Source organism: Panthera tigris, chromosome B3 (genome assembly GCF_018350195.1).
Source record: "Panthera tigris isolate Pti1 chromosome B3, P.tigris_Pti1_mat1.1, whole genome shotgun sequence".
Classification (NCBI taxonomy): domain Eukaryota; kingdom Metazoa; phylum Chordata; class Mammalia; order Carnivora; family Felidae; genus Panthera; species Panthera tigris.
Window position 1 is genome coordinate 53,724,392 of NC_056665.1, and position 20,728 is coordinate 53,745,119.

The window sequence follows — 20,728 nt, forward strand, 5'->3', positions numbered from 1 at the left end:
TCTGATTTTCTTTCTGTTCTTTTTGTGAGATAGTTGAGTAATAACTAAAACTCAGTGGTGAGTCTTTTCATCTAGGATGGAAAGTCCCACATAGGAAATGGTACCACTAGCAATGGGTCAGTCGTTTATGTTGGCCAATGTAAGGAAACCTACTTTCTTACACAAAAGGTTAACTAACCAAGAGGAAGTAATTCTTGGGGAGGATGGGGGGAGGAGGAGTTGAGTTACCTTTTCCTGATGAAATTCAGCCTAACACACTATGGGAAGTGCCATAGAGTACATAAAACCATAAGAGGTTGAAAATTCTGCTTTGTTTTTAGATACTAAGGACCAAGAAGGTATGTATGATTTCAAGGTTTGGTGAAGCTGTTTCTGAATGGAAAGTGAGTAGGTTTCAATTACTGAAGAGAGGAGGGTATGGTGGGCAGGAACATTTTTAATGTCTTCTGTCACTGGTTGAAACTTGTCCTGGAACAGTGGTTTTTAAATAATCCTCTGGGCTGGAGGAAGGAAATACTAAAACTGCCACTTATCCTTATTGATTTCATCCTTTAAAACTGTCTATTTCTTGTGCTGCTTTATGGTGTATAGAAAGGATATTCCTGGGGACCACTGTCCCAGAGACAAGAGGAGAAGGCAGATGGTTGTATCAGGATGGAAAGAACTGGAAAGGTGGAATAGCTCAGAATGTGGAGGTCTTCCTTCTTTTCTGATAAAAGAAATGTGGTAGTCATTTGGGAAGATTCTGGAGAAAGCAGGGAGGACATTGACCTTTGTTGACCAATGACTGTACGACAGGCATTGGGTTATGTATTATTTATTGTTGTTAAATCACTGCACATGTAACTTACATATACATGCATTCTTTTATTAATTTATTATTCATTTAGTGAATATCTCATTTAATCCTCACAAATAGCTTGAGAAGCAGATTTTAATTTTTCCAGTTTTACAACCAGGAAGCTAAAGTTGTGTTTTTTTTATTGAAATGTAGTTGACATACAATACTATTAGTTTTGGATGTATAGCATAGTGATTCTCCATTTATTATATTAAATGATTACCACAGTAAGTCAAGTTATCATCTGTTACCATATACTGTGTAGTAACATCTGTTACCATATAATAGTGTAGTAACACTATTATTGACTGTATTCTGTCTCTTATAAATAAATCACATTTCCGCGGTTTATTTATTATCTATCTGGAAGAGTGTACTTCTTAATCCCCTTTGCTTTTTTTGTGCATACTCCCAGTTTATTTTTTGTATTTATGCATCTGTGTTTTGTTTTGCCTGTTCATTTTTGTTTTTTAGATTCCACATATAATTGAAATCATACAGTATTTGTATTTCTCCAACTTATAATAACCTCTAGGTCTATCCATGTTGTTGCAAATCGAAAGATTTCATTCCTTTTTATGGCTGAGTAGTAATCCATTGTGTGCAGGTGTGCACGCACACACACATGTTTATACATTCAACTATTGATGGATACTTAGGTTGCTCAGGAAGCTAAAGTTTAAAGCAATTAAGTAATTTTTACATCATATGATTTATACCCCTGCAATTCTCATGCCTTATGGCATAGGTTTATAATATACACTCCAGGGCTTCTGTCAAAGAGATTCTCCTTCAGTATGTTCAAGTTGGTTTCTAGTCTGCTAGTAGCAGTTGGATTGCTCAAGAAAGTATTTACAGAATCAGGGAATACTTGGTTGTAGTTTTATTTTCTTTTTTATTGTATATGTCCAAATCATAATTTTAGGCCAGAGATAATTCTCTGCCATTCAGGTTGACACCAAGCCTTGGTTTGACATTTCAGTTAGCTCAACCTTCCTTTCCTGGCATTAAAAGCAAGCAAGCAAGCAAACAAACCTGAAACTCTTGGAATGGCTATATTTCAGGGAATTGATTAAATCTTAACTAGTTCATTTCATTGGGATTAGATTGAATTGACACAAAGTGGTTCAATCTACTTCCTGGTGGTCCCATTCTCAGTAGCAGAGACGTGTTGTTCTCCCCTTTGATTGTAGAACCCCCTCATCTTCATGTCTGACTCCTGCTGGCACGTAAGTGTCTCCTGATTAGGAACTACATTTTGTTTATCCTTCTGTGTCCCACAAAGTGCCTAGCAAAGTATCTGCACTTGTTGAGTGAAAATATTGAACGCCCTGATCCCAGTTGATATGGGTGGTTTGTCTGTTGACGTAAAATGGTGATTTGTTGGCTTTCTTAGCTATCTTGGCAGTAGAGCTAGATGTTTTGACAGATATACGATGCTATTTATTCTGTTAAGAAAAGATAGCATGAGGGGCGCCTGGGTGGCGCAGTCGGTTAAGCGTCCGACTTCAGCCAGGTCACGATCTCGCGGTCTGTGAGTTCGAGTCCCGCGTCAGGCTCTGGGCTGATGGCTCAGAGCCTGGAGCCTGCTTCTGATTCTGTGTCTCCCTCTCTCTCTGCCCCTCCCCCGTTCATGCTCTGTCTCTCTATGTCCCAAAAATAAATAAAAAACGTTTAAAAAAAATTAAAAAAAAAAAAAAAAGGATAGCATGACTATTTGCATGGCTTCGTATTCTTAAGTATAAAAATTTCCATCTCTTAATTTTGATGAAAGGTGTGCAAAGTTGGAGGAAAGGTAAGAGGGTGAATAAATTAGGAAAAATTTTTCTCTTGAGTGCTCAGATATTTAATCAAAATTCATTTAACATAATTCATTGGATTGTTGTGAGGACAGATTGAGGTGATCATTGAGAAAAATCTTTGGAAACTCTAGATTATAGACAGGGATATTTCTAAAAGGTAAGATTTTAAAGCAAAATAAGGTTTTTAAAAAACAACTTCTGGTGTTTTGACAATGTATATGCTGTGTAATGAAGATTAAAAATTAAGCTCTAGTCCTCTAATATTATCTAGTGGTAATATATAACATTTACCATTTTAACCATGTTTAAGTGTACAGTTCAGTGATATTAAGTACATTCACAATGCTGTGTAACCATCACCACCATCCATCTCTGGAATTTTTTCATGATCCCAATCTGAAACTCTACCTAGTAAATGTCTTCCCATTTACCCTCCTCCCAGCCCTAGTAACCTCTATTCTTTGCCTATGCTAGGTACCTCCTACAAGTGGAGTTATTACAATATTTTCCTTTTATGTCTGGCTTATTTCACTTAGCATAATGTTTTCAAAGTTTATTTATGTTGCAGCATGAATGAGAATTGGATTCCTTTTTAAGACTGTAGTATTCCATACCATATTTTGTTTATTTCTTTACCCATCGATGGACACTTGGGTTGTTTTCACTTTTGGCTACTGTGGATAATGCTGCTATGAATGTTGGTGTACAAGTATCAGTTTGAGTCTCTGGCTTCTTTTCTTTTGGGTATGTATCTAGGAGTGGAAAACAGATCTTTTAAACTTCATTTCTCCGGACACTTTTGAGAATATCCAGAGCAAGTCTCTCTCCTCTGTTCATGCCCTAAAGAGTGAGCAATTGCTTCTTCATCTTCAGTGTGCTTCAGGCCTCCATGTTTTCCTCTAGGCTCCTCTTCCTCCTCTGAAATTGATACTTCTAGATGTAGCTACAAAGGAGTCTGAAATCTGATGCTAACCACTGTAACAAGCTCTATTCAAATTAGGCCCACCAACTGGCACTACTTTGGGGACTGACAAATTAAGGTGAGCTAAGAAAAATTAAACTGTAAGTTCCATTATAAATGGAAATCTAGTAGAAATAAAAAGTGTCATACCGAGAACTATACTTTAGACTTGAGCTTCAGTTCATTTGATAAATTACTATCTGCTGAGCACTGTTGATAGACAACAGGGAATGAGTTCAGAGCTCTGTTATCAAGCAGCTCAAATTCTAGAGGAGGATGCATACATATTTAGGAAGCTACAGAAACTAAACAACAATGCTACTACTATTCATTTGTTTATTCAACATTGCTCAAGCACCTGCTGCACGCTGTTCTAGGCCCTGGGTATACATCAAGTCAAAGACAAAGTCTCTGTTCTCCTACAGCTGACTTTCTGGTTGGGGAAACCGGACAGTAAGCAAGGAAATACACAGTATAATAGCTATGTGTTTTTCCTATGGAGAAAAATAAAGCACGATAAGGGATCGAGAGTGACTGGCGTGTGTGTGGGTGGTTTTACGTAGGCTGACCAAGGCAGGCCTTTCAGAATTTGTGACTTTGAGCCCAGATCTGAATGAAGTGAGGGAGACAGTCAAGGGGATGTGTAGGTGATAAGGCAGCCTGGCAGGGGAGTAGCAGCATCTGCTATAATGTTAGATTTCAGAGATGGATAAAGAGCTTTGGGACTTAAAAGTTTTTTTTTTTTTATTTTGAGAGAGAGAGAGCGAGAAGGCAGAGAGAGAGAGCGAGAAGGCAGAGAGAGAGAGCGAGAAGGCAGAGAGATAGAGTGAGAAGGCAGAGAGAGAGCGAGAGAAGGCAGAGAGAGAAGGCAGAGAGAGAGCGAGAAGGCAGAGAGAGCGAGAGAGCGAGAAGGCAGAGAGCGAGTGAGAGCGAGAAGGCAGAGAGCGAGTGAGAGCGAGAAGGCAGAGAGCGAGTGAGAGCAAGAAGGCAGAGAGTGAGAAGGCAGAGAGCGAGAAGGCAGAGAGTGAGAGAGAGCGAGAAGGCAGAGTGAGTGAGAGAGAGCGAGCGAGAGGGCCCAGAGAGCGAGCGAGAGCGAGAGGGCAGAGAGAGCGAGAGCGAGAAGGCAGAGAGAGAGCAAGAGTGAGAAGGCAGAGAGAGGGAGAGAGAGAAGGCAGATAGAGCAAGCAAGAAGGCAGAGAGAGAGCGAGAGAGAAAGAGCGAGAGTGAATCCCAAGCAGGCTCTGCACCATCAGCACAGAACCTGACACAGGGCTCAGACCCACAAACCATGATGTTGTGACCTGAGCTGAAATCAAGAGTGGGATGTTTGAGCCACCCAGGCACCCCAGAGCGTTGGGACTTAAAGTAATGGGACAAATAAATCTGATGTTCTGTGATTTTAGGCACATAATTTTGTGACACTGTAAAATCAGTTTTAAAGCACCCAAAGATTGTTCTGCAAGGGAGTATTTAATGGCAAGATACTTGTGTTTTAAAATAAATGAATGAATGAACATTTCAAAATGATATGAAATCATTGCTGGGGATCCCCCTGCCTCTGTTCATGCTGTATGCATTATGAGAATCTCTGTGTATGAGATGAGCACGAAGTAGTCATTCTTTGGCCTTACTGTGAGTATGGTAAGCCCTTTTTCTATCCCAACTTTGTTCTCCCATTAGGATTCCTCATTCATTAAGGGTTGTTAATTAGGAAAAAATTTGATCAAATAAATTCTGACTAGTTAGTACGTGAAGAACTAGAGAATTTTAAGCCAATTTAGAGCTTTTAGAAGCATTTAACAAGAATATACCAAGGAAGCTAAAGAAAGATATCCTTAGTCTCGAAATTTCAGGGACAATGACGGCACATGAATTTTTTTTTTTTTTTTTTTTTTTTTTTTTTTTTTTTTGCTGGTGTCAGAAACTTGGGCAAATGGAACAAAATCACAACACATAGCTCCTTAATGTGGCAGTCTGTTTTTTATAATGCAGGTTTGTGTGCCTGTGTGCATGTTCATATGTGTGAATGATGGGGGGAGGGGAAGGGTGAGAGAAGAGTTGCAAAACTGAAGACTCAGTCCTTATACTCCTCACCTCAAGGTGGTAGACGAGATAGCACATTGCAGAATAAGTGCCAGTGTATGATATCCAACCTAGTCTCTAGCAGTGTCCAAGAGGGAGGGACCAGAGATGCTAGGAAAGTCAGAAAATGCTCTGAGGAGGGCTGTGGAGCATGTGATATGGTCCTTGAAGGACAGGTTTAGAAGTGAGAAGATGAAGGGAAAGGTTTCCCAGGAAGAGAGAGTGGTCTGGGCAGAGATGCCATGGTGGGGATGTGCAGTTGATGTTTAGGTAAAGGAGAGGGGTCCTGATACATTAGGACAGAGGATCTGGTTTGGAGATTGTAGGGTTAAATTTGGAAAGATAAACAGAAAGCCAAGAAGAAAAGGAGAGCTCTGTGCTTTCCTTCTTTTATAAGTTGCTTTTTGACTCATTAACTTATCAGGTGATAGGGAGGATCATCCCTTGCTCCTTCATTGGTCTGCTGTTAGGGGAACAACCATGTATCTTAAGATGCTCCCTGTAAACAAAAACACTGTCTTCTAAGAGCTCCATTTTATTGGTGGGCATACAAGCTCCTTGTAAAAAAATGTAAGCAGTACTTTTGGGGTACCTGGGTGGCTCATTCAGTTAAGCATTCAACTCTTGATTTTGGCTCAGGCCATCATCTCACAGTTCATGGGATCGAGCCCCACGTTGGGCTCCATGCTGATAGCACTGAGCCTGCTTGAGATCCTCTCTCTCCCTCTCTCTCTGTCCTTCCCCTGCTTGTGTGCACACACACTCTCTCTCAAGATAAATAAGTGAACTTTAAAAGAATTAAAAAAAATGTAAGCAGTAGTTTTGTAAGAAACAATGACATAGTTCCACCAGGACCCACCAGCCCCTCCACCCCCATGCCATTTTTCGGAAGTAACTACCATTAAATATTTCTTCTTGTTTATCCTTCCTGATTTATTAGGTCAACAAATATTTTTTGAATTCCTATTATGGGCATAGGGTATACAACAGTGAATGGAAGTCCCTGCTCTCAGGGAGCTTCTATTTTATTGGGAAGAAACAGGCAGTAAACAGCAAGCACATTTAAAATATTTTAGCCAATATTTTTCTCCTATGCATACTCTTGCAACTTGCTCTTTCCTCTTGACTGTGTCTCTTGGACATCTTTCCATGTCAGTGTAAAGAGGCCTATCTCTTTAATTGGTACTCACTAATATTTATTGAGCATCTGCTGTGCCTCAGGCACTGTCTTGGTCACAGCAATTCCCTACAGTAAGTACTATAATTTTCACCTTACTACAGGTGAGGGACCAAGGCCAAGAGAGGTTTGGGAACTTGCTCAAAGTCACCTGGCTAGTCGCTGGTGGAGGCAGACCTGAGCCCAGACCATCTGATTGTTCAATCCAGTTCTTCTCCCCCTTGATGGCTGCATAGTACTCCATTGTATGGATGTTCCTTCACTTATTTGGCCAGTCCTCTATTTTTAAGCCATTTTTAGTTTTTTCCTATCACAGATAGTGCTATAATGAACATTTTACACACTTGTGTACATGTGTTTATGATCATCTGTAAGTTTAATTCCTAAGAGATGGAAAAATACACATTTCTGTATTTGATAGACACTACTTAGTTTCCCTTTAAAATTATTTTACCAACTTCTCTACCAACATTGTAGGAGAAGGTGCTGATTTCTTTATACCTTATTCAACAAAGGGAGTTGCCAAGGGTATAGGAGTTGCTAATACAGTAGGTTAAAAAAAATGGTATAGAAATTACACTTAAAAACCTTTTTTATTTTTTATTTATTTTTTAAATGTTTGTTTATTTTTGAGACAGTGGTGGGGGAAGTGCAGAGAGACAGGAGGGGTCAGAGGATCCAAAGTGGGCTCTGTGCTGTCATCAGAGAGCCCAAGGCGGGGCTTGAACCCACAAACCATGAGATCATGACCTGAGCTGAAGTTGGACGCTCAACTGACTGAGCCACCCAGGTGTCCCAAAACATTTTTTAAAAAGTTTTTTATTTTAAATATCTTGAAGAAATGATTACTTTCTCTTACAGGCTGTTCTTGGTTCTTTTTATCATGCAAGGGAGAAAGCCACCACTCTTGTTTCAAGAAATCTGCAGTTTCTTGTGACTAGGGGTGGGAGGAGGGCTTGGCAGGGAACAGTCCTTCCTTTTTCTCTGATCTGGCTCTCTTTGGAGGCCTGTGAGCTCAGTACCAGGATTGGCCAGGAGAGTGGATTGATATGTACAGGGAATCAACTTGCTCTGGTTATAGAGACATTAAAATATATTTGGTTTCAGTATTTAACTGAAAATCTGATGCAACTTCTAGAGAACCCATAAATGGCTTGAGACACACTTAAGACATAATCCTTTCTTTTAAAAATAGACCAAAATATTTTGTTTTCATCTAATCCCATCTTAAAAACAGGAGCGTGCTTAGCTTTCATCCATGTGAGAGTGAAACTCCCCTTGCAATGATTTTTTTAAAAATGCTAATTCCTTCATCTCTGGGAAAAACAGGTAGGAGCTCTAAAGATATTTGCTAATTTCCATCACTTGAGGGCTCATACAAGTTTGGTAAGCAGAAGTGATAACTGTGACTTCTTCCGTTGTCCGCTTCCATCCTACTGAACACTTGGTTCCCACAGAGGAAGCCATCCTGCTGAAGTCAGCCTCTAGGGAGCTTCCTTTTGTTTCTTCAAGATTAACCAGTTCTGCCCTGGCAGCAGTAGCAGGCAACTCTGGAAGGAGAGGCTCTTCTGGGCTTTTGGTATTTTTCCAAGGAGTGTTTTTTCTCCCCCAATTCCTCACTGGTAGTGAAGCTGCTTTCCTACAATGCTGCCTTCTTCAGATGAGATGCTGATTCTGATCTGCCATCTAGCAGCTTCCGGTAGCGGTAAGTGGTCAAGAGTGTTTTTCCGGGAGTTGATCTCAGGTTCTCAAGAATGTCCTCTAGAGACCCAGTTTGTTTTCTGTGTAATTGCTAGAGCCTTCAGAATAGCTTTGCTTTTCTCACTGTTCTCATTGCATGGTCATGGAATGGGTACCTGTTTGATCTCCCTGCACCCTCCCTTTTGGGAGAGAGGGTTAGGTCCAGGCTGAGGTGAGTTTGTGAGGAGCATTCAAGGGTTGGTGAAGCCAAGAGGAGAGTTAGCTCAGGGCTGACTAGGGCTTTCTGTTTCTGTTTTCTAGGTTGCTCTTTTGATCTTTTCATCTTCTGGTGTGGTTGAGGTTTAGCAAAAGTCTTCATTTTTCTCTAACTAAAAACACTTTAGAAACTAGTTGGGTGTGAGAAATAGGACATCTGCTTTATTTCCCTTTTCAAATTTTTATTCAGTTAGCATCACCTATTAAATGGCTAATGGGAGTAGCATCAGTGTCCATTTCTTCTTGGCTTGTGGGTGTTTGTCACTTCCTTTGGGAGTAGTTGGTTTCATTTTTTTCAAGGGGTTTGTATCTAGTTCCCCTATTCAAGGTATTGTTTATTCTATGACCAATTCATGCTTTAAACATGAACAGTTTACTAAAATACTCTCTGAGGCTGGAGTGGTATGTTTTTAGTGCTGAGATTTGTCTGAACTGAGAAATCGATACTTCTAGCTGTTTGGTTGACAGATGTGAGAGAGTTTCTCAGGTCCCTGGTTAATAACTTACTGTTTTGAAAATAAAGGAAACTGGTGAGAAACAATAATTGGGGGCTGAAGGCTTATTAGAAAGGAAATGAAGAAATATAGGATCATATGTAGAATTAACATCTCTCTTCATGAATGGCCACCTTTGTTCAGGTGTTGTTCTGTGCTAGTCTTTGCATTTACTGAAATGGAAATTCAGAGTGATTTTTAAAAACCTATATTTATCTGTCTTGTGCTTTTATATTGTTCCATCATGCATGCATCTTCAAAAATGAGGGATCAAGTAATTTTTGTGCCCCTGGGGGATTTTTTGTGCACAGGAGGATTTTATTTTGTTTTTACATGGTAAATTGGAAATTTCCATTTAGTAGGAAAAGACTTCACTTTTTGTTTCAAAATAAATTATAATTGTAGCTTTCCTAGAAATAAAACTTCTTAATGGGTGCATTCTAGATGCTTGCATTGCGTGTACAAGAATTAGATGCTGGTATTTGTTTTCAGGATTTCTTACAAAAAGGTGTCAAAGAGGGGCCCTGGGTCGCTCAGTCGATTGAGCATCCGACTTCAGCTCAGGTCATGATCTCACAGCTCGTCAGTTCGAGCCCCGTGTCAGGCTCTGTGCTGACAGCTCAGAGCCTGGAGCCTGCTTCAAATTCTGACTTCCTCTCTGCTCCAACACTTGCATCCTGTCTCTGTCTCTCTCAAAAATAAACATTAAAAAAAAAAAAAGGTGTCAAAGAAAATAGTAACCTCCAAGTGTTCCACATACCCATAGACTTACTTGACTTTTTAGCAATATTAAATATTTTTCAAATAGTAATTTCTGATTAAATAGTAAATGCAAATACTAAATATATCAGTCATTGCATTTTTGGAGATTTTTTTCCCCTTTCTTTCCTTTCTCCTTTTCTTTAGTCAGCTTGAGTTTGTCGAGCACCTGCACTATGTCAGGCTCTGTGCTGGATGCCCAGAGAAGATGCCACAGCAGGAAAGGCTGAGCATTTTATTTTGATATATCCTTCTCTGACTCTTCTTTTCAAGTTGAGTGTTCCCTAGGACCTGTCCTTGTCCTTGTATTGACTCATCCTCATCCTCTGTCCTCTCCTCACTTCTTTTTATTCTTGTTCTGAGTGAGATCATTCATTTCCCATGACTTCAATGCTTTCATGTATGTTGATGATTCCATGTCTACGAATCTGTCTTTTGTCTTTAGTGCTGAGGATGTTTTCAAAGATAAAGAGGAATTTCAAGCCTAATGTGTTCAAACTGAATGTATTATTCTCCCATCCCAATTCCTGCTCCTTTGTTTTCTCTTCCTTCTCTTTTCCCTGCTGTACTAATGGCACCTCTGTCCCCTCATTGTCCTGAGCCAAAAACCCTAGAAGTCATCTGAGGTTCTTCTTTGTCCTGTACACCAACCTAGGGGCCATTTATAAACTCTGTCAATTCAACTGCAGAAACATTTCCAGAATCTGGCTCCACTTGCCCATTGTTATTGCTTCTCCACCTCTCTCCATGCCAGGCCATGCTGTGAGCATAACCTTCCTAAAAGTGCTGACAGCATGCACTTGCATAGGGAGAACCAAGAGAGTAATGACAGTGGACAAGGGAGCCCGGATTATAACCATATCATTCTCTAAAAATCTCTTCTTCCTCCCCATTACCTGCAGGATTAACCATGGGTCTTGAACATAGCCCTGTTCTGTGTCACCTGACCTATCAAATGGGGATGATGATAGTCCCCACCTATACAGTTTTGGTGAGGATAAAATGAGATGATACATGGCAAGTACTTAGCACAAGATCAAGTACCCAGTGAATAGTAATGATGATGGCAATGATGAAGGTGATCACTTCTTTCAGAATCCATCTCTAATCTACCTTTCCAGCTCCATCACCATAAAATCTCATTGCCATGACTGTCACTACTTCCCCAACCTTCTCTTCCCTTTCACAGTACTGGATCTTTTCACATGCTATTCCTTTGGCCTCTTTACCTCATTTTGCTGAGCAAACTCTTTCCTTTTCAAAAAGATTCAACTCAGAATTATTCTCTGTGAGGTCTTAGCTGACTGCACAAAACAGGCTTGGTGGCTCCCTTTCCTCTGCCTCCATGGTGCTCAGTCCTTCCTTCCATCACAGCCCAGAACTTGCCATTCTAATGGTCTGTGTATCTGTTTTCATCTTCCCCAGACTACAGGCTTTGGAAGGGATAGAGGTAGGAACTAATGATCCTTACCTCCATCTACTGAGCCCCGGTTTGACATAGAATAGGCACCCATAAGTGTTTGGTGATTGAATACCCATAGGGATGACTCTCAAATTTGATAGGAGGTTTTCTACTTGTGGAGAGTTAAACATACAGTTAAGAAAAAAAAAAGCTTTCCCTCTCTTGAGTACTAACTTTGTAGCAGGAGGCACTGTGCTAAATTCTTTACAGGCATGCCTAGTAATCCAGTGAGTTACTCTAACTGTCCCGTTTACAGATGAGAACACCAGGCTTAGAAGAGAGGGAACTTGCTGGAGGCTTTGAAGCTGGCAGGACCAGGCTCTGGCTGTCTGACTTGCAAACTGGTGGAAGGAAAGGGAAGTGAGAGGGGGAAGGAAGATGACTAAGCCAAAGCAGGCATGTTTGTTAGAGAAAGGCAGCATGAGAAGGGCAGAAATGCACAAGAGAAGGCAGCAAGAGCAGGCTAGGAAAGGAGAAAGGAAAGTGAAAAAGAAACAAGGAGAGCAAGGGAAAAAATGAACAGGGGATAAACAAGAGGAGGAAGGGAAGCAGGATTCCCACTGCTTCAGAATTTTGTGGCCAGGGAACAGCTGCATGCCTAATGGAACATAAACAGACTGCAGTGTTGACATGACAACTCACAACAAAATCTAATCTACATTATACAAGAAATAGAATAATTTATTGTTAGGCCATGGTAATTAGATGTAATTGCTAAGCAGTTTAGAAATTTGGCTGTACAGCCATCACTTACACAACACACACACACACACACACACACACACACAGGCATGCACACACACTCACTGGCTTAAATTGTGTTCACTTTTGTCCAGTGTGGACACTTGGCAAGTGACTGTGGCTGTTGGCAGCTGTCACTGACACTAAATATGATCAAAACATTATCTACACCTCCCACCCACTATCACACTCAAAGCTGTACCCATGTAGGAAAGAAGCACAGTCTTACTCCTTATCCTTCACTGATGTCCCCTCCCAAGGCTGGGATTTCCCTGTTGCACCAGGATTTCCCTTTCCTGAGTCTTCTCCCTGTGCTTCTGCCTCACCTCCCTTATCCCTCCGGGGCCTGGTCCCAGGGGATATTCTTGGGCTGGTAGGCAGGGTTGCCAGCAGATATGACCCCAAGGTCACCTTGTCCAGGGGTGGGAGAATTCACTGAGGCTTTGCTTTTTTGCCTTTGGGGACCTGGAGGCAGAGAAAGGAAAGGGAAAAGGGTAGGACCAGAGAAGATGGAGGGCAGCAGGAGGAGGGAAAGGGCTAGTGCCCTAATTCTGCCCTCCTAGCTTCCCATCCTCAGATGCCACTATTGTTCAGGCAAGAGGGCTTTTCAGGGTTTTCCTGTGCCCACCCTGGTGCTGGCCACCCTGGTGCTGGTCAGTCCCCCTCCCTTCCACTCTTGGTTGGGTTAGTCCTCAGAGACCAGGTGAATTGGGTTGGGAAATAAGTGACTGAGTGAAAAACCTGAAGGAAAGTTAGGGAAACAGGAAAGGGAAGCTGGGAGACTGAAAGAGGGAAAAAGTAGTAGAAGAACAGACAAATGGGAGGAGGGGAGAGAACATGTTTTATGGAGTGAACCACCTATGCGTATATATTTAACCTCACAACAGCTCTAGGAGGAAGGCATTATTGTCTCTAATTTACAGATTCAAGGGTTTAGTCTTAGGAAGGGTAAGTGACTTGGTCAAAGTAACACTAGATACAAAGTAGCTGAGCTGGGATTGGAATCCTATTATCCTAAAAGTCTCTTCCATATAGTACAGTGTTTCCAAAGAAGACGAGAAGGCAGAGTTGGGGAGGGCAGAAGGAAAGCTCGCCAGAAGAGAATGGAGAATAGAGGAGAAGAGGACAGGAGGTCCTCACAAGGGGTGAGGTCTGGGATTGGGCTTGTTGAAGCTGTATGGGTCCTTTCTCCCTTGGCTCCGTGTCCTGAGAACTGGAGAGAACCCACTGTGCTCAAAGGAGGTAGAGGATTCCCCTGGGGGGCACTCTGGTTCCTCTCAAGACCCTGAGATGAAGACAGGCAGGGATGGGCTCACCTGGGCAGTGCTCTGGGTAAGGAAGGAGAAGCTGCCAGGAATCTGCCCCATGTTGTTCTCCTGGTTTCCAGTGCTCCTGTCTTTTCCTCAACTGCCTTGACTCCTTTCTTTTCCCTTTATTTTTCTATCTCCTCCATTTCCTTTGCATTTCTGTCATTCTATCTTGTATTCTCTTTCTTTCTTTCTTTCTCTCTTTCTCTCTCTCTCTCTTTCTTTCTTTCTTTTCTTGAAAGAGAGGGGGAGAGAGAGAAAGAACAAGTGGGGGAAGGGCAGAGAGAGAGGGAGAGAGAGAATCCTAAGCAGGCTCTGTGCTGTCAGCACGGAGCCTGATGGCGGGCTCCATCTCACATGACCTGAGCCAAAGTTGGATGTTTAACCGACTGAGCCACCCAGGTACCCCTCTATCTCGAGTTTTCGATCTTTCTCTTCCCACTGTTTTCCCTCCCCTCAGTTTATTCACAGGACTGTTCCCTCCCACCACAAACACATCTTTTCTTTAAAGATTTCTTATCCATTCACACTTATCTGCTTTGTTTTATTGTAGAATGTCCTGAAGGAAGTTAGACTCACTGTGCTCATTTAATCCTAATGTTTATGTAGATACTTTGACAGAGAAAGTTCAGAGGGTGGCTTCAAGATAACTAATATCTAATGAGCCTTTTCATCATGTGCCCCCATTCCCAACAGTCCAACCAGTAGGTTCTGAGGCTTACGGAGTATATTTGTCCTGCATTCTGTAATGAGTTAGTGGAAAAAGCAGGGATCCAAGGTTAGCCTGTTTGACTCCAAAGGACAAGCTTCCAACCACCACATCCTGCTGCCCCTTAAGCAGGTCAGTGGTCTGGCTATTTACTTGGAGGCCTCTTGATGAGTTTATTGCATTCAGAACGGGTTGTTTGTCCTGTAGGTTTTAGACCACAATTGAACAGCATACCAAAACCAGATTTATCTTTCTGAGTTACACTAATACTAGCTCAGGAGACTGGTAATATAAAATAAGAATGACAATTGAGAACGTGAAGTATAACTGTCAGGAGGACCAGAATGTTCATTTCAGCATGCATGACTAGTGTACTCTTTCCCTGTAGGCAGACTTCTGTGGGAAAGCAAGTTATTATCAGCAGGTGGCTTGGTGATCATGGAATTGGAGCATGGGGAATTAACTGTAATAACTTGATTGTTGAATGACCTCATATCATTAAAGGGAATCTCCATTTGAATCCTTTGTTTAAAATGTTGAGTCACCTGCACTCAAGTGTACCCATTTTCACTGTAAGTAGAGACCTTGTGGAATCATATTATGGACAGGATGCTCTCCTTTGCATACAGCTGTTGAAGTAGCATTCCTAACTTGGATGTCTTGTTATTGCCCTCAGTCTCAAGGTGTTTGAAACCAACTCTTTATTTTCCCTGAACAAACTAGAGTCTTCTTTGGACTTTGTTATTTTTCCATTAGAAGAGTTATTTTCTGTAACCAAGATTCAAAACCTGAACTGGAAATGTAAAAAAAAAAATCCTTTATGCAAGTATAACTTCCAATGTTTTAAAAAAAAAGAGTAGTCATTGCCTTTGAAAATGAATTAATATACATAAAAACCCTTAGCTATTACTTAGCTGTTAGCTACTCCTTCCTCTGTCTTCCTCTTTTCCCATCTCTCTTTTTTGTAACCCCCTCCCCCCCATCACTTTCACACAAGGAAACCATCATTTTAATTACTTGCATAAGATGAAACCAAGAATTAAATAAGATGAAACGAAGAATTAAATAAGACCTACCAGCAGCTTTCCTTTTTCCGTTTCCTCTATTTTGGGGTGACATCAAAAGCAAGGAATGTATGCATGTAAATGAATACTATTTGCTTCAGTACTTGGAAATGGTTGAATTTCAGAATCCTGAGTTCCTACTTCTAGAGCTAGATTTCACGTTAGCAAACCTTTTCTCCCACCTGATTGGTTTATTTCCTTAGACCTTAATTGCTCCAAAAGTTCAACAAAAGATGACTTTCTTTCCTCTGACATCTTTTAGAACTGGAGTGTCAGCTGGGTATTTTGGTGAGTTAATAAATGTCCAAGAATGACAGCACTAAATTTCACTTCCTGAAAGTTAAACTAGCATCTGGTGTGAATGCTCCATTCACACCAGTGTGAATCCTCCATTAAGTGTGCCTGGAATTGGTGCTGTTAGAAGGAAAATATTGGATTGGAGGCAATGTGGGCCTGAAGGTCAGTTCTTAACTTGTCATTATAACTTTATGTCTTAGGGAGTGAGAACACTTGAAGAAGGTCATTAATAAGAAATAACTTTCACAAATCTTATGGAAATATTCATACAATAGTGATCATATTATCATTGTGGATGAATTATTCAGTAGAGAATATTTTCTACGAGAGCCAAAACAGCTAAAATTTACAAAATAAATTTATTCAGTACCTTTAAAATAAAAGGTTTTGAAGACATTTTGGAAGGTGATATTAGAGAAATTAAAAATGAAATAGCTGCCATTTGCAACTATGTGGATAGAACTAGAGGGTATTATGCTAAGTGAAATTAGTCAGAGAAAGACAAATATTGTATGACTTCGCTCAACTGAGGACTTTAAGACACGGAACAGATGAACACAAGGGAAGTGAAGCAAAAATGATATAAAAACAGGCAGGGGGACAAAACATAAGAGACTCTTAAATATGGAGAACAAACAGAGGGTTACTAGACGGGTTGTGGGAGGGTAGATGGGCTAAATAGGTAAGGTGCATCAAGGAATCTACCCCCAAAATCATTGTTGCACTATCAGCTAACTAACTTTGATGTAAATTAAAAAAATAATAATAAAAAAATAAAGTGATGGAAGAAAAACAAAATCAAACAAAAAAAATGAAATAGCTGTATGGCTTAGAGGTAGTTTTAGGAAGAATATGGTATTGCTTTCTGTTTGCTTGATTAGGAGCTTTTAAAATGAGAAGTACTTACAGAAGGATCTAAAAGAAGAGAGGGGAGGGGTGATATCACATATATATATTTTCTAGTTACCTTTATATTATATATTCATCTTTTGAAATGGGTATCTGTTAGTATTAATCCCTCAAAGCACTGTAGCAAATCATTAAGAAGAAAAAATAAGCTGGCCAGTGGCCAGTACTCTTATTAACTTCCTGAGAGATTGAATTTCTTTCTTCTGCTTGCATTCTAATTGCCACCTGTCAGGGTGTAGAGTCCCTTTTGCCATCTTGCTTAAAGAATCATTATTCCTTTCACCTGCTCCAGGGACTCTGAGCCCATGAAAACACAACACATTTGAGGTAGTCCCCAGAGAGAATTTTAAAGCCCTAACAAGTTAGCTTAGAACTTGCAGATGAGCCTTAACCATCTGGCCAGATGGGGCCACCAGATCCAGATATCATTGTCACAGAATCCATGAGTTCAAGACATGAGCTGAGATCAAGACTCAGACACTTAACTGACTGAGCTATCCAGGCACCCCTGTTGTGACTATTTTTTAGAACAAAGATATTCATTCTTCAATGAAAACCCACTTTTTCATTCTTCAGTGAAAACCTATTATTTCTTGTAGGAAGGCCCTACCTCAAAACATCCTTTCAGTGCCTTTCTCTCTCTCTCTCTCTCTCTCTCTCTCTCTCTCTTTTTCCAGTGCTTCCTTTTGTTCTCTTCCCTAAGCTTTGCTAATTTCTCTTCTTTCTTGTGTTCTTCAGTTTGCCTGCAACACTATTCCTATTGCTAAGCAAATATTGTTCATCCTTTGACAATTTTCCTAGGCTGGAGATGGGGGTATAAAAGAGGATGGGGTCTGGCCAGAAAGAAGAAGTTGATGACAAGAAAGGCATGGTGGCCCCCAGCTTGGGAAGGTCTAAGACATTCTAGAACATGGGGCTGGGTCCTGGGAAGGGATAGTTGCTAAAAGGGAAGTGTCTTTACACTTATTGTGGTGAACATTGAGTAATGTATAGAATTGTGAAATCAATATGTGGTATACTTGAAACTAATATAACATTGTATGTTAATTATACTTGAATAAAAAAATTAGACAAGGGAAGCGCCTTCTTGTGTCTGAAAGCCCTTGGTCCATTCCTAATAGAAATTGAAGACATCATTCATTCTTTCATTTATCAAATATTTATTAAGCATTACTATATGCCAGTCAAGCATTAGAGGCTAGAAATAGAACTGTGGACCTGACAGATGAAGTCCCTGCCCTGCTGGAGTTTGTGGACTGAGGATATAGCCAATATAATGTAATAGGAGATTATGTTCTAGAGTGATAGGGGCTCTGAAATGGGAACTTTTAGATTACATGAGAGCACATAGAGGTGCTTCTATCTCTGATTTGGGGGATCAGAGAGGCCTCATAGAGGAAGTGATATATGAATTGATATTGGAAATATAAGTAGGAGTTAGTCTGGTTAAGAGATTGGATGGAGTTAGGTGGCTATAGGCAAAGGGAAGAGCATGTGCTGGGCTCCTAGCTGGAAATAAGCTGAACTGGGTATTTCTGGAGTATAAACATGAGGGGATGCAAGGAGGAGAGGGGGCTATGAGGAGAAATCAGGCTAGAAAAATGAACAGGGACATCCAAGGATGTGGAACATCCAAGGAGTCATGTTAGAATTTGGCCTTTCTTTTCTTTTTTTTAATGTGTATTTATTTTGAGGGAGAAAGAGCGAGCACACGAGTGAGCATGTGCACACGAGTGAGTGGGGGAGGGGCAGAGATAGAGGGAGAGAAAGAATCCCAAGCAGGGTCTGCACTGTCAGCATGGAGCCCTATGTGGTACTCTATCACATGAACTGTGAGATCGTTTCCTGAGCTGAAACCAAGAGTCAGATGCTTAACCCACTGAGCCACCCAGGCTCCCCTTGGTCTTTTTTTTTTCCCCCCTAAGGCCATCGGGAAGTGATTGGGGGTTTTTGTCAGGGCTGTCACAGATGTCATTTATCTTTTATATCAATGATTGTGCTTCCTTGTGGACCCTGGCCTGTAGGTGGCTAAGGCTGGAGCAGGGAAACCTGTTCTGAGCAATGCAGGGAAAAGCAATCACTGGTCAGCAGGCTTTCCTAGAGGCAACCAGATGCCTGAGGCTGTGGTGGGGTACAAGGCAAGGAGGCAGCAGAGGGCTCATCTAGGGCAGCACAGTTGGTAGAAGGTATGGGGGGAGAAACAGAAGAGTTAGTGATTTACATTTAATATTTAAGGACTTATCCCTGCTAGCAGCACCTGGCAGCAGTTGCCCTATTTTCTTAGTACATTCATCATTTTAATATCCAATCCCTAGAAAAGCAGTAGGTCTCACAAAATGCCAGTGGTCCTATTTGTCAGGCACATTCAGGACTAGGTGTGCCCTCAGCAGGCTGCTGCTTTTCCTGGGGGGGCGGGGGGCAGATGGGAACTTGTGGATCTGGGGGCATGACAGGAAGAAATATTGATGGTTTCAGGCTTTTTAGACTCTGAGAGATATGTATTAGAGCAATAGGCATTGATGAATTTCTTCTGCATCCCCCTGTCTTGTAACCGCTAAGCCATAAGCATTATTGTTCCTCTCCTCTGATCTCTATATGACTGACCAACTTCTTCATGTGTGTTTATTGCATCCTGCCACACTACTTCTTTGAGCAGGAATCAAGGAAGTTGTTTCTCTTTGAAACCGAAAGAACATGTATTCAGTACCTCTGCCTACCCGGTCATGTCTTTGAAATGTTTCCTGGGTTCATTTTCATTTCCACAGTCTATTGGGTTCTAAATGTTTGAAATCTTTTTTTTGCCCCTTTCTATATTCATCCTAAATATTTAATAGAGTTTGCCATATGAAGGAAATTAGAACACATGTAGGGAAAAATTGAAAGATGATAACGACATTATTCTGGGTTTTTTTAGGTAACTACCTGGGGAAGACTATGCACAGAATAAATTGAGGAACATTTTTGAATTGCATTTTGTTTCCCTTGAGCCTGGCCAATAATTTAGGTTCCTATGTAGCTCCCACAATTTAGCAGTGATTCCCAGTGCTAGCTGTGGGAAGGAGTCATCTAATGACATTTGAATAAAAAGTAGATGCTGTAGCTTTACCCCTGTTATGTTCTGATTCATAGGGTTTGAGATAAATTAGAAAATTTGGCTTAATTTTAATGCCCAATTGAATGGTACATTTGGGCTTACCTTATGTTGTTTCAAATAGTGTCTATGATACAAATAGATTATTTTTGTGTAGAATTATTATCTACATAAGATAAATGGAATCTGTTATTCGTGATTTTGTCAGTGATTCCTAGTCATCTATATTTGACAAGGAAGAAAGTTAAAAGGTGTAAACTTATGGTTAATGGGCATTTTTACAAATACTAATGTTGTGTACTTTTCTTGTTTTCTACATAGATCAACTGTTGAACCCTGGTGAAAAATAATCAGCTGCAATAATGTTCTGCAGTAAAAAGAAATCACTTGGTAAGTGTTGAGCTCTTCAGATGACACAAAGTGAATCTGACTTTTAATTTTAATTTTATTATTTTACTTTTTAAACTCATTTCATTTTGTTTTGTAGAGGTGCAATTTATATACAAAAATAGACAAATCTTAAGTATTCAGTTTGATGAGTTTTGACAATTGTGTATACACCTGTCTGTACTACCCTAAAACTAGATACAGAAAATTTCTATCACACCAGAAAGTTCCCTTGTGTTCTTAAAAAAATATTTATTTATTTTTAAGTTTATTCATTTTGAGACAGAGTGATAGAGTGAGTGGGGGAGGGGCAGAAAGAGAGGGCTGGAGAGAGATTCCCCCACAGGCTTCATACTGTCAGCCAGTGCAGAGCCCTATGCGAGCCTCGAAACCAAGAACCATGAGATCATGTCTTGAGCCAAACTCAAGAGCTGGATGCTTAACTGACTGAGTCACCCAGGTGCCCCCAAATTATTTATTTATTGATTGATTAAAAAAATTTTTTTAAATGTTTATTATTGAGAGACAGAGAGAGACAGAGCATGAATGTGGGAGGGGCAGAGAGAGGAGGAGACACAGAATCCGAAGCAGGCTCCAGGCTCTGTGCTGACAGCTCAGAGCCCGATGCGGGGCTCAAAGTCACAAACTGCGAGATCATGACCTGAGCCGAAGTTGGATGCTCAACCAAC

General features: G+C 40.7%; 1 protein-coding gene across 8 annotated transcripts in view; it reads left to right on the forward strand.

The window, feature by feature from the left end:
* The first annotated feature begins 270 nt into the window (after positions 1-270).
* The window catches only part of ATP8B4 (ATPase phospholipid transporting 8B4 (putative)), a 255,880-nt gene continuing 235,422 nt past the window's right edge, over positions 271-20,728 (forward strand). For 2 of the 8 annotated variants that reach the window (XM_042988902.1, XM_042988901.1), the window contains exons 1-2: positions 8,273-8,568; positions 19,974-20,042. In XM_042988902.1, the coding sequence (XP_042844836.1) occupies positions 20,015-20,042 (28 nt within the window). In that variant the 5' untranslated portion in view covers positions 8,273-8,568; positions 19,974-20,014. Of the gene's footprint in view, positions 339-8,269; positions 8,569-8,608; positions 8,776-15,561; positions 15,815-19,973; positions 20,043-20,728 lie in introns of those variants that run through there. The other 6 variants (XM_042988887.1, XM_015537428.2, XM_042988899.1 and 3 more) reach the window with 6 other exon arrangements.